Raw genomic sequence first — 14,361 nt, forward strand, 5'->3', positions numbered from 1 at the left:
TATATGGGTAATCAAAATTATTGGCCTAAGGATCACCCCTACTAAATAGTATTCTTGTTTGAAATTAGGACACACAGCTACATCTGGATGATGCCCTCCGAGGCCAAGAAGATCTAAAAGAGCAATTGGCCATGATTGAACGGAGAGCTAATCTGATGCAGGCTGAGATTGAGGAACTCCGGGCAGCTCTGGAACAGACAGAGAGGGGAAGGAAGATTGCTGAACAAGAGCTTCTTGATGCTACTGAGCGGGTGCAGCTTTTACATACGCAGGTATGGGATGGTGTCATGATAGCACTGTAAGAATTGCCTTGCAAAGTCTTGTCCAGCATGCAGTGTCCAACATTGGCCAACAAGATGCTCCAGGGAAACTCAAAAGCACAGAATAGTGGATATAGCTATTCTGTTATTTATTGCAACTCCTCACAATTAGAGGAATACTGACTCTGAGTTTGGGAGGAAAAAACCCTAATAATTACTAGGAATTATTGCAAAAATATTCAGATACATTTTCACTCTCTCTTCTTTAGAACACTAGTCTGATTAACACAAAGAAGAAGCTGGAAATTGATATTTCTCAGCTTCAAGGTGAAGTGGAAGATGCCATCAAAGAGGCCAGAAATGCAGAGGAGAAGGCAAAGAAGGCCATCACAGATGTAAGTCCTATACTATGTACTTCCCACACACCCCATTTTTATCATATGCCACACCATCTTCTCAAAATCAAACACTGATTTTCAAAGCTTATTCTGAAAAAAAATGGAAACTTTTGCAAATGGTTTAGGCATTCGTTATAATATAAGTAATCCTATATGGAAATCTAGCAGGAAGCCCAAATTGTGTAGCTCACTTTGTTTGCTTGTTTGTTTACAGGGCTTATAGGCCACTCAAATCAACTGCCTCTGAGCAGCATGTAAGTCCCCAGATCCATAACTTGGGTTAAAACAGAAAAGGCAAATAGACAAAATCAAGATAATCTTAGCAATTACATAATCAAAAACTAAAAACCATAATACAACTATACATTAACCAGAAATCTAAACATTCAGAACCAAGGTTAACCCCATTCACTGAGCAGAGGAATAATATATCAAGCTGGTTATGGAATGCTCATTCCTGATTCCAAAGCTGACCTCCTTTTCTTTGTTATACATGCACTAACTTCAGCTACTTGTTGATCCAAATCTACTGCTTATGTTTCAGGCGGCCATGATGGCAGAGGAGCTGAAGAAAGAGCAAGACACTAGTGCCCACCTTGAAAGAATGAAGAAGAACTTGGATCAGACAGTGAAGGATCTCCAGCTTCGTCTGGATGAGGCAGAACAACTTGCCCTGAAGGGAGGGAAGAAACAGATCCAGAAAATGGAGGCCAGGGTAAACACTGGGGTTGAAAGCTGTGGCAGATACCAGTTATCTTCTCTTCAGAGACTCTGTTATTAGATGTTCAAAGTTAAAGTGTATCACTTGAACTCCTAGATCCGAGAGCTAGAGTCTGAACTTGAGGGAGAGCAGAAGCGAGCTACGGAAGCCATCAAAGGTATCCGCAAATATGAGCGGCGAGTCAAAGAATTGACTTTCCAGGTAAGAGGAAAAGGAAGCAGCTGGCTCACAGCAATTCCTTCCTTTGAATATGCTAACATGTTGTCACATTTCTAGGGTGAGGAGGACAGGAAGAATGTGATCAGACTACAAGATTTAGTGGATAAACTTCAATTGAAAGTCAAATCCTACAAGAGACAAGCAGAGGAGTCTGTAAGTTACTTAGACTTTTTTGGCTCTTAAAAACAACAACAAGGTCTCAAAATTGAAAGAAGAAACAGATTCATACATTGCCTTTTTAGACTAATGTGGTTTGTGTGTGTGTTTGTGTAATTCTTGTCTGATTATAGGATGAACAGGCCAATGTTCACCTCTCCAAATTCAGGAAAGCACAACATGAGCTGGAAGAGGCTGAGGAAAGGGCTGATATTGCTGAGTCTCAGGTCAATAAGCTCCGAGCAAAATCCAGAGAAGTTTCTACCACAAAGGTAAAGGCCTCTTTTGTCCAGTGCTCAACAAATTTTGCTACATAAAGGATGAAGTGGCAGTTACAGCAAGGAATGAAAGGAATCTGAGTTTTCCTTGGAAGATCCAGGAGTCTTTCACTAGAAATATTGCACCAAGTGGGTAAAACTTAACCTGGATTTGCCTTAGGTTCAAATTTCTGATGTTTCTGCATAAATGCAACCAACCAACCAGCCAAAGCAACTTTACATTGAAGGATTGATTGGGTGGGTCAGCTACTCTTGGGATGTCCCAGTCAAACAGAAAGCACACGCTTGCCATCACAAGCTTGCTGCAAGGATGTCTCTTCATTTTGCTTTTTAAAAAACAGTTCTGAAAAGAATAAAAATCCCAGGAAGTCCGGTTAGAAGCTTATATACTCTGCTTCCATGGAGGCTTATCTAAACTATCTCCTTTCTGACTCTATTTCACTAACCTGGTGTGGCAGGGAGGGGTGAATTAAAAAACAAAAACAAAACAGAGATGAAATGCCCAGAGTAGTCCCATTTTTGCAGGGCCACTCTAGGCTCTAATCTTTTCCAGCACCAAACATCTTGTTAAATATGAAGTATGAGAGTATTGCCTCAGCACAGCCATCTGTGAAAACTAACAGACATTCACTATACTTGAAATAAAAAGCAGACTAATTAAGAAGCACATGAGGCCAGAAAGCCTCCCACCTAAACTACACCTTGAAGAGAGGAAGGTATAAGATAGACAGAGATAGAAACAGGAAGTTTCCTTTGTGTCTTAAATACAGACACTGAATTTTCTAATAATAGGCCAGGTGAGAGACAGACATGGAGTCAGGGTGTGATGACCTTCCTGATTTCTGTCTCACCAAATAGGCTCACAGGTACAAAAAGAGATGCGACTTCAAACAACAGCAAATTCCTACTGAATGTTAGAAAAACCTTCCTAACAATAAGAGCAATTCAGCAGTGGAACCAGTTCCTTAGCGGGGTAGTGGGCTCCCCCTCACTGGATGTGTTCACCGTGGCAGGGTTCAATAGACATCTGTCTGGGCTGTTTTAATTTGGAATCTTGCACTGAGTAAGGTGTTGGGCAAAATGCCTAAAGGGTTTAGTTGCTTTCAGTTCTAAGATTCTATCTCTGATCTGAGACCCAAAAGCAATATACAATAGCACAAATAAACAGAAGTAATGAAATAAAAGACCAAATAGTTAAAAATCAAAGCAAGGTTAAGTGTGACTGTCAAATTATTAATGTCAGAATATTAAAGAGAGAGAGCCAGTTTGGTCTAGCAGTTAAGGCTTCAGGCTAGAAACCAGGAGACTGAGAGTTCTAGTCCCGCCTTAGGCCTGAAAGCCGGCTGGGTGACCTTGGGCCAGTCACTCTCTCTCAGCCCAAGAGCCAATTAGGCATGATATGAGAGTTCTAGTCCCGCCTTAGGCCTGAAAGCCGGCTGGGTGACCCTGGGCCAGTCACTCTCTCTCAGCCCAACTCACCTCACAGGGTTGCTTTTATGGGGAAAAGAGGAGGAGGAAGGAGTCTGAGGTATGTTTGCCGCCTTGAGTTATTTATAAAAATAATAAAGATGGAATAAAAATTAAATACATAAATACATAAATAAAAATAAATAAATTCAAACCTCCCCTACTGTAATTGCTATTGAGCAAAATTTAGCAAGCCTCCTGGCTAATTTGGTAGATGAATCTGCTAATAAAATGAAAACATTTTCTTCACTGGGGTGCCCCTGATAACTAATGAAGCAGTATTTAGTTGGAGTTCTATAGATGATACATAGGACAATACAACAAAACATGGAAAACTGACACTTGACCTTTCTGAGCAGGCATATAGGCAGTTTTATACAGGGTTACTGTTGTACCTTCCCTCAAGAGCTCTAGATGGCGGATCGTTAAATCTAGCCGATAAAAAACACTGTCCTATATAGAAAAGATATGATATCAGTGAGATAGTCAGCTGGAGGAAAAGGCCTTTCATACAGAGCATCCTTAGAGAAATAGGGGAATAAATGTCAATCTTTCTGAAAGTTAGCAGAATTTAATTTAATTTCAGCTAATAACTTCTGCCAGCATATTCTCATATGTGCCTCAGTAGAGCAGATCCAAGGAATCTCCAGACATAAAAGAACATTAGATACACCCTGGGAGACATGTGGCAGTGCTCTGTTATATTGAATTTGAGTTGCTTCAAGAGCAAGTAGATTTTTATAATATGCAAAGCTGCACACCATAAAGGAAAAGGTTCACCGCCGCAGCCTGAAGAATTTGACTCCAGCAGGGACCTAATTATTGCCTCTGCGGTATGCAATCAATATGATTGCATTGGTTCAGGCAGTCTTGTCGTGCAGTTGTGTTTTTGCTAGCTTCTTCCACGATATGGATAATTGGAAGATAATTCCAAAGTATATGAAATCCTTAATTTGTTCAATATAGATATCACTTAGCTTCCTGTTGTGAATACTGTTAGTGCACCTTTTCACAAACAAAACATTCTAATTCTGCGGAGCCAGCTAATTCTGGGTCTGTTGAGGATATTAAAGGCTTACCCGGGGAACCAGTTTGAAATGCTCTCCTGACTTATTTTAGCTCTTTGCAGGATAGCTAGCCTTGTAATGCTACAAATATAATAGCCATTCCTACAAATATACTCAGAGGAGAAGTATGATAATGCCAGTCTATCCAAAATACATGCACACAAGCTTGTCCCACATTATCGCTTGGTATATACTGGCTGCAAATGCTGGATCAAGCTTATGCACGTAGAACTCTGTATTTGGGCTGTACTGAGTACCGCCTGAGAATGTGCAGATGAGGTAGTCCCAGAGGCAAGTAGGCAGATGTAAGTCTCATTCCAGAACATACGCTGACTGAAAGCCAACTGATGTCTCCAGGAAGGCAGGCTTTTTCTGTCTGGCCTCTCTGCATGGGACTGTGATATTTTAGATAACCATGGTTTACAGAAGAGATAAAGGTCAGAGTATGCAACTTTTCAGTCTTTAATATTTTCAGCTCACATGTGAGGGGGTGAATGAAGCAAAGTTATGAGTCTTGTTTATATCTCTTTTTACTAAGATGAAATGGCACCAACGATATCCTACCTTTTTCTGAACTGTTGCATGCGTCTCTCCTGGGATGAGCAAATGAAATTGCGGCACCCCTCTGTTTGCAGACTTGGAGGCACACAATTTTGCTTGTTTACATTGAGAAAACCTTGTGTTAGGATAGAGTCTATATTCAACTTACTATTATTTATACAAAAATTGTAGTTACATGTTGCTTTAATACTTAAAGTATATATGTATACAAAGTATGTAAGTACCAACTTGTTTGTTTTTTGTTTCTGGCAGGTCATAATAGAAGGTGAAGAATGAATCTATTGCTGGACTGAAGACAGGAATGTATGCAAAATGCATATGTCTTCCTGATCTTTCTTGAAAATTGTAGTAGTCTTTCCTTAGCCACCCCAGTAGAAAATAAATTGTGCTTTACTTAACAACTAAGTGATTTTTGTTCTCTTTCTGAACCTGGTGCAACTTCTATTAGCTAATAGTTGACATATGCCTTTGCATGATATATCAAGAGTTACACTCAAAATGTCAGTGGGGACAATTTATTTTTCACATATTGTTTATGTATAATATTACCGTATTTTCACTTGCTCTCATATAACAATTTACAGGTAGTCCTCGCTTAACATCTATTTGTTTAGTGATGGTTCAGACTTACAGCGATACTGGAAAAAACTGACTTACAACTGGTCTTCACACTTATAACCGTCGCAGTGTCCTTGTAGTCATGTGATCACTGTTTGGGCGCTTGGCAACTAGTTCACAACTGTCACAGCATCCTGTGGTCACGTGATCACCATTTTTGACTTTCCTGGCCAGCTTCTGGCAAGCAAAATCAATGGGGAACCTCGTGATTCACTTAATGACCATGTGGTTCACTTAATGCCTGCAGTGATTTGCTTAACAATTGCCTCAAAAAAGGTCGTAAAATTGGGTCAGATTCACTTGATGACCATTTCACTTAGCAACTGAAATTCCAGTCCCAATTTTGGTCATTAAGTGAAGACTACCTGTACCTTCTCCCAACATATATGCGCAGGCTGCCTAATTGTACCTTTGTAGCAAAATAATAGTAATAATAATAATAATAATACATCCTGTGACAATACCTTTAATATTATTAAACAACAACATTTGCCTATTCCAGGTCCTTGGGAAGGACTCGATACGTGGGCAAAAATGCCAAATCCAGTCTAAACATCTGGCTGACTGTGTGACCAACCATAACTCACCTTGCAGTTTATTTGTTCACTGATAGATGGAGCCATAGTCACCAATGACACCAGTCTCAGTGCTAACAAGCTGATTTCAGTCTGAGGTTGCTGAAAGGAAGTAAAGGCAAAACAAAAATGAGGAAAAATGGATTAACAGCACAGGAGGAAAGGAGGAGTGGGCTGAACACAGATGCTGTACTTTTTGTTCAGAGTAAATGGAAGAAAGAACTTTTTTTTCTGTCCCCAAAAAGAAAAAAGCACAGCATTATTTGTTTATAGAGGGGCCTATTTGTGTCATAATAATCTCCTCTAATCTACTCAGAGCTAAAACTAAAAAACTAAAAACTAAAAAAACTAAAACAAAACTAAAAAAAACTAAAAACTGGAACTAAAACTTAAAAAAACTTAGACTAAAACTAGTCTAAGCCTAGTTATCTTCGCCTCTAGGGAACATTTTGGTTGTATTACTTCTAAAACTATTTGTTTGTTCTTCTAATCTCCTTTAATCTACTCAAAGCTTCCCCCCCTTTTTTTCCTTTTAGAATAAAGAACAACAAGGGGAGGGGGCGGCTTGGGGGAACGCTATGTGGGGGTACAGGAAAAGGTTGGTAAATGTAGACAGGGAGAGAAAGGCAGAGAAGTGATTGAGGAAATGAAAAGAGAACAGGCAGAAATGCAACAGTATGTGGGCACAAATGTTGGGAGAGAAAAGGCTGGAGGATGGGGGCTTTCCTGAGCAGCACCAAGGCCCCCGTCCCCTTTCCTTCCCCCACCCCAATTCTTTCACATTTTCTACAGTTCTCTCTTAAGTACCAATGCAAACTTATGTCTCTGCTTTGTGTCCTGCTGTCTAAGAGTCACAATGTTTAGAACTCTGGTTATCTACACTGCCACATGTTGCACACTGATTGAGCACATACATCAGCAAAGAAATCCAGTATAACTGTTGATATAAGCGTGGCACTATCTCCCTCACAATCTAGCCACTGCAAGTGCCAGTGAGAAAAAAGGGCTCGCTTTCAGTCCCCCCTTTGTCTATCACTCTGCCTAGATTGCTAATTTTAGGTTTACTTCCTTTTACCTTTGTTACCGGATTCACACATACTCTCCTCTTGATAGTTAGCCGGATGCTAGGCTTGCCTATCCCTATTTTGTATTCCTTTAAATCGATCTCCTTTCTGTTACCATCATAAAACCTGTTTCGCTAGTTATTGCTCAGGTTAGATTATTGTTCTTAGGAACTCATATTTTCATGCCCACTGTACCTATCTTTCACTCCCATCCTGCGGGATGTATCCATGCTCTGCATTAACATAAAAAGGCTGCCTAGAACATGGAATGGGGATATGATGGAGATGTAATATATATTCTTTTAGACAGGGCAGCTTTAGGCTAAGGCTGAGTACACGCTGGCCTAGGGTGTTAAAGCTTAGGAGGTGCCAACATCGCCCTGCTTCCGAATCATTCTAAAAATGCACATCTTTGCATCAGCAGGAGGCGGCACTATCGGTAAACGTGGCTTCGAGGTGCCATACACCCTTGCGCTGGCACTAATTTTAGACATACTGTGAATTAAAAGAAGCTTCTAACATCTCAAATCCTTTTCTAGCATTCCCCACTCTTCCACTAGCAAATCTGCTGAAAAGGACAGGGCATCTCTTCCTCTGTGGAATTACCTCCTTACAAATCATTGTAAGAACCCTGGTCAGTTATAGTAGAACTGTGACAGCATGAAAAGAAAACATTTCGCTCAAGATGGGGCCTCACCGCAGCTTCAGTTCTGGGTACAGAAACATACCAGACAACAAGTAGCTGCTGAGGGGGAGAGTGAAAGTTGACTCACTTGTCAGGGTTGAATTGCCTTACATAGAAAAGACATATGCTTGAGCCAGCAGTCTAACTATAGGCAGCCTTAGAGGTTTCTTGATATAGTTTATTAGTAGCCCCTAATAAACATGCAAGACATTCCACAGGAGGCTGGCTGCTGCATGTTAAAATGGACCATGATGTCATAGTACTATTGATAACAGTACACAGTTTTAAAAACACAGACCCTGTTCATAGTCTAGCATGCTTATAAGCAATTATGCACTTACCAATTGCTACAAATGATGTCCATTTGTAAAACATCCTGCTGGTTAATTATAGGAGAATGTCTATAAACAATTTCTTTACAGTACATATAGAATAATTTGATGTAGATAGGCATTTTTGCCCCTAACTTGTCACCATGTAATTATCAGTAGAATAAAGAATATAGGTTAGGAATAAGGCTATCAATGACTTTCTGACAGCATTACTGTACCCAGATCAAAAGTATGACAGCAGATGAAATTTTACCAGAATAGAGAGAAGACATGGAGGCCCTTGGTTAAGAAACCATCTTTGGACCTAGTGATTTTACCAACTTTTTGTTTATTTGGTTTGCTGCCTTCAAGTCAGCCTTGACTCCCAATGACTGCCCAGACAAGTCCCTGCATTCTTCTTGGCAATATTTTGAGAAGTGGTTTGTCTTCTTCCTACAGCTAAGACAGAGTGACTGGCCCAGAGTCACCCACTGTACCTAAGGCAAGATTAGAACTGACAGTCTCCTAGTTTCTAGCCTGGTGTCTTTTAACTGCTACACCAAACTGGCTTCAGCATAATATTCCATACATAGCTAAGCTAGTGGAGAAGGAGATGGTCAGGAAGCTACAGAAGGTCTTAGATGAAACAGAGGACCTTTTCAGTTTGGATTTAAACCTGGACTTGGCATAGAGGCTGGCTCTGATAATTGAGCTACGCTGGGAGAGGCAGAGGGTGGATGATTCTGTGAACACTCCTGAATCAACTGCTGTCTTTTAATATTCTTGTTTATACTGTTGCACTTCCCCGATCAGATTTGCAGTCTGGAGGTTCTATTGGGATCCAGCACTGATGCTGGACAGACAAGTAACATAGGTGGGAAAGAAGGCTTTTTATAAGATTTGTTCAGTAAATCAACTGCAGGCCTACCTAGAGGAGAGAGACCTGGTCTCAGTGACTCATGTGCTGATAAACCTAAAAGTTGGATTACTGTAATGTGCATAATGTGCTTTTTGTAGGGTGGCCAATAAAGATGGCCCACAAATTACAGTGTGCCAGAATTTGGCAGCAAAGAAAGGGAGTAGTGCCTCTTGAAGGCCTCACATGGCCCCCACATTGAAATAGCCTCACTGGTTGCTGGTTTTTCAAGTCCAATTTAAGATGCTTGGGGCCAATCCTACTTCCCCCCCCACTTATCTCTATTCAGTTAAAAGGAAAAAAGTAGAGATAAGAATGAAATCCTAGTTAACTACTTCAGTATTTCTGCTTAATTAGGAAATGTTGCTGTGTTTAAAGACCTTGACACACAGAGAAAATTACTGGAGATAATTGATCCTCTTATTTGAAAATGATACACTTATTGGATTTGATGAAACTGTTCCCAGCTTTTAAATGTTGCCTCTGTAACAGATCAATTTGATGTGGAATACAGTGATATGAATTAAACATTTGTTACATTTTTTAAAAAGACCACCAAATGGGCACATGGAGAAATTTGTATCATAGTTGCTGCTTCTTAAGTTCTGTATTTTTACTTCAATACCATTTGTTTTTGTTGATGGAAACACAAGTAATAAATTCAGGTACGTACAGGGATGTGTTAGAGAGGAACTAGAGAGGGAATTGTGTTCAGTCTTATCGTTAGCCAGCAGTGCTGGTGGTGGATCTAGAACAACCATGGAGGGAAAAAGAGGAAACAAGAGAAACACTCAGGAGTATGTACTGATTAGTACTAATGTGCTAATTGTACTCAATCTGTTAGCTATACCATAGGAGGGAATTAAGTCAAATCACATGGTTAGATAAAAACAAGCAGGATTCAGATCTGGTTCTGGTACAATATTGGAATGCAAGTGCAGCTGTTCTCTTCTGTCTGGTGGTGAAGGTACTCCTGAATAAAATTTGCTGCATGGGGGTATAAAGTAGCTGCTCATCTTCTTTCCTAGACAGATTTTTTTTTTATTTTCTATCTTCCTTCCAGCGCTCTTAGGATTCTCCTTCCATTTCTTTAGAGAAAACTTCTTAATTCCCTATTGAAGTTCTAAGTGTCAAAAAAGACTGTGCTCTAAAGATCTTACAGGTGGCTTCTGGACAGGACTTCTAATAGAATAAATATTTCTTTCTATGAATAACCTGCTGCAGTTAACTGATATGTGTGTGTCCATGTGTGTGTAAAGAAGATTCTGAAGGACATGAATAAGGGAGTCACACTCCTTCATCAGGTCCTTAGTTCTATGGGCTTCCTCTGGCTTGAAACTGATGAAGTACTTCCACTGAAACTGCATAACAACCTAGTAATAGTAATTCACTCTTTAATTCAGTAAAATAAAAAAAAATATCACTCACCCCAACTGGGATTCAAGAATTTGAGAAGGAAATATTTACTGCTTTTCATGGTTGACCCAACTTCCTAAGGACAGAGAAATTTGCATATATATTTATCACCTGTGAAGCAAATCACCCACAATAGGGAGCTACAGAGTGAACTGAGAATTACTGTGCCCTATCACCACTCTTCTGCTTCTCCTGTTTTCAGAGTACAGTAGTTGCAATTGTGTTGAATATTGTGCATTAACATCTCAAGACAATGGGTGGTGTGCAAGAATCTTAAATGGTGATCTAATCATATAAACAATAACTTATTAAAATAAAATAAGTTTTGTATATTATGTGACATATGTGAAGGGTCTTTCTCAGTAATGGAAAAAGTGCTTCCATCTGATGTGCAATAAATAGCTGTGAGAAAACCCAACCCAACAACCTCTAGTCATAGTCCATCAAACCTGAAGCTCCTGACAGTAGTTGATCAATATCAGCCAATAATTCACAGCAACTTTTCCCATTTTAGGACTGCCTGCCTAATAGACAAGCTTGCTTTCAGTTCCTTTAGGATGTTTTTATATCACAACTGGCCTGTATGAGTTGGCATTTTAGACCTGGGATCTCCAATATGGCATCTGGAGGTATCAATGTGAACACCTTCTCTTCCTGATTTTCTTATGTTAAATGTTTATTTCAACTTAAAAAAATGCTGCCATACTGCAAAGCAATAGGGAAGACAAGAAATATAGTCATTCTGAACATAGGAGATTTTTCTGTACATAATTCAAGGCTTCACACAACAATGCCCTGCTTTTAATTGAGAACAGTCTCTACATTGTTAATAAAATAGGGAACAAAATAGGAATTTTCTGAAATACCACAGATGCAACACACACACAAACACACACACACACACACACAGAGAGAGAGAGAGAGAGAGAGAGAGAGCTTCTGCTTCCAAAGCAGCCATCTTTATAGTGTACTGCAGTAATCCAGTCCAGAAGCTTCCAAGACACGCATGATGGTATGCCTATGTATCTGCCTTTTCGTAGTAGGTATAGATGGACTACCAAGCAAACCTGCTAAAATGAATTATAGTGGACATAACTTTGGACCTGAAGGACAACTGCTAAGTTCTAGAATAGTGAATCTGCAATCTGACAGACTTGGCTTAGCACTTTGGAGATTTAATGGACAAGATCTGCTGAATGAGAGGGTTCCTGCGTTTGTGCTGCCTTGTTCCTAGCCTGCTTTTCACTTCTACTGCTCACATTGCTGCTTCTGGAGCACTCTGGCTCTTAGATCAGCCAAGTCAATCTAAGAGCCAGTGTTTCTGGTTCTGGTCCTCCCAAACATGATCCTCAACATCCATGTGGCCACTCGTCTCTGCTGATTCAAGTTGCTTGAATACTCACAGCTCATACTGCTTCGTGATCTTTGGCTAAAGCTTGAATGCCTTTTTCACATTTTTGGTACAATTATTTTGGGGCTTGAAAAATCCTATTCCTCAGTTAATGGACTCTCAGCTTTAACAGACATCCCTTTGTCCCATTAGTTCCCATTCATCCATTAAACTGAAGGCTCACTGTACTGTAATTTACAGGTCTGTCCTTGAGAGAAAGTAAGACTGTTCTCGCCTCCTTTTGCACTGTTACTCTATAGCAGTTTCTTAGACTGTGATCAGGTGTGTACTTTCTTTTACTCTGGGGTTTTTCAGTCATGATTTATAGAATCTTAAAGTGTCATCTGGCTATTTCTATGTAATATAAAGCTGTCTTTGTGAATTATTACCACAGCGACGGCTGGGTGGCAGTGTAAGAAGATGCTGTAAATCACCAGTGAGGAACCCTTCATCATGTTTGCTTTTCTGCTTTTTTGTTGTTTGTTTGTTTGTGGAACTGGAATGTAGAATACACACTTAAGTGTTTTATTGCGGAGGAAAACACCATATATCTCCCTATCACTGAGGGGATAATGAGAGGGTATGTCCCATTTGCCTTGCTCACTTCTCTACCTTTTTCCACTCCCTGATGCTTTGTTCACTTCTGTTAATAAAGAAGTGGCTGTGAGCATATAAGTATTAGAAAGCATTGTCCAAACTGGAGCAAAAGCGATGGGACTAAGAGAGCTGACTGAAACAAGGAAAGGGGACAGCAGCTAAGCAATATACACAAGGGAGTAAAATCACCTTCCTTTCTGCCCTTGTCCCCAACCCAGGCCAAAATGGTTATGTCCCGATAGCTACATGGCACCAGTGTCTTTGCCAGTGTTTCTCAGCCTTAACAACTTTAAGATATGTGGACTTCAGCTCCCAGAATTCCCCATCCAGCTTGCTGGGAGTTGAGGTCCACATAACTTAAGGTTGCCAAGGTTGAGAAACACTGGTCTTTGCATTCGTCTTGATCAATATGTAATCTTATCCGCACATCTGCCCTACCAAGAGACTAATGAACATGGTTCCTACAGAATACAACAGGCCTTTTCATTTTCAAGTTAGAAGGAAATGATAGCTAATTCAAAAAGGAGGAAAGCACTATTGACAAGCAAGCATGAAAGACAGGTGGACCTCTACTGAAAAATGAAGACATTTATATATGGGGTAGGGGGGAGATTAAAATTATTCCTAAAGTGGCAAAAATGGATATGCACCCTTTGAAAAAATGTCTGCCCTTTTGCAGCCTACTCTCCATCAACGCAGTATGGAAAGAACACAAGATCTCTTAGATCTTGTTCCCTTAGAAGCTGCTTGGATTTTCAGTGAATACTGTTCATTTAACTGACCCTGTGCCATATCCTTTTACCAATGTATCTGGAAGGAAAAATTAAGGGCTGAAACATTGGGCCATATCAGATGGCATGTTATTTAAGTCTAGCTTATCATGACTATAATGCATCTGGGCTGGAAGGGCATAATTATTAGAACTCCCTCCACTCCCAAGGACCATGGGCTTATGCAGAATGGATTTATTTGTCTGGGTTATATTAGTAATGGTGTTAGCCCAAGTAGGTAGACCAGACCAGGATATCAGCTCCACCTGCTTACATTCAGATTGGTTATAATACCAATTATAACCTTGCAAGTCAGATTGTGCTGTACCTCCTCCTCCTCCTTATAGTTCAGTGAATTAGGCAGGCATCTGCCTGAGTCACTTCTGAACACTATCTGGACATTCTGGACTTAAAACATGCTTCAGCCCTTTGCCTTGGTAACCATTCCTATATATCTCCATCAAGGTCATCTTCCTTAATCTTTACAAATGAAGATGTTTAGCAGGGCCTGGGTACTGTATATGCCTACAAATCTCTCCATGAAAGAAGGCATTTATTTATTTGTTTCTTTGTTTATTTATTTATTTTTCAAATTTTATCACCGCCCATCTCCCCAGAAAAGAGAGACCCTGGACGGTTTACAATAAAACTAACATTAAAACCGTGAACATACAAAAATACAACTAAAATTGCCAATATAAATAGAAGATAAAAATAAGTATAAAATCCAAGTGGTGATAAGATCTAATTCAGTGAGGAGGGCTCTAAGGCACCAGCCACCCCCAGGAAGAGCTACTCCCCTTCCCACCCCAGGCGAGGCATTACTGGAATACGAGGTATTGTAATACTGTACAACAAGGTATTACTGGAACAATACCTGAAGAATAATTCC

General features: G+C 40.0%; 1 protein-coding gene across 1 annotated transcript in view; it reads left to right on the forward strand.

The window, feature by feature from the left end:
- The window catches only part of LOC134489860 (myosin-3), a 30,089-nt gene extending 24,561 nt beyond the window's left edge, over window positions 1-5,528 (forward strand). Inside the window, exons 35-41 of the mRNA XM_063292733.1 lie at window positions 69-272; window positions 530-655; window positions 1,203-1,373; window positions 1,476-1,580; window positions 1,656-1,751; window positions 1,889-2,026; window positions 5,380-5,528. Coding sequence (XP_063148803.1) covers window positions 69-272; window positions 530-655; window positions 1,203-1,373; window positions 1,476-1,580; window positions 1,656-1,751; window positions 1,889-2,026; window positions 5,380-5,403 — 864 coding nt within the window. The 3' untranslated portion in view covers window positions 5,404-5,528. The remainder of the gene's footprint in view (window positions 1-68; window positions 273-529; window positions 656-1,202; window positions 1,374-1,475; window positions 1,581-1,655; window positions 1,752-1,888; window positions 2,027-5,379) is intronic.
- Window positions 5,529-14,361: the final 8,833 nt, after the last annotated feature.

The sequence above is a fragment of the Candoia aspera genome, chromosome 2, assembly GCF_035149785.1.
Source record: "Candoia aspera isolate rCanAsp1 chromosome 2, rCanAsp1.hap2, whole genome shotgun sequence".
Classification (NCBI taxonomy): Eukaryota; Metazoa; Chordata; class Lepidosauria; order Squamata; family Boidae; genus Candoia; species Candoia aspera.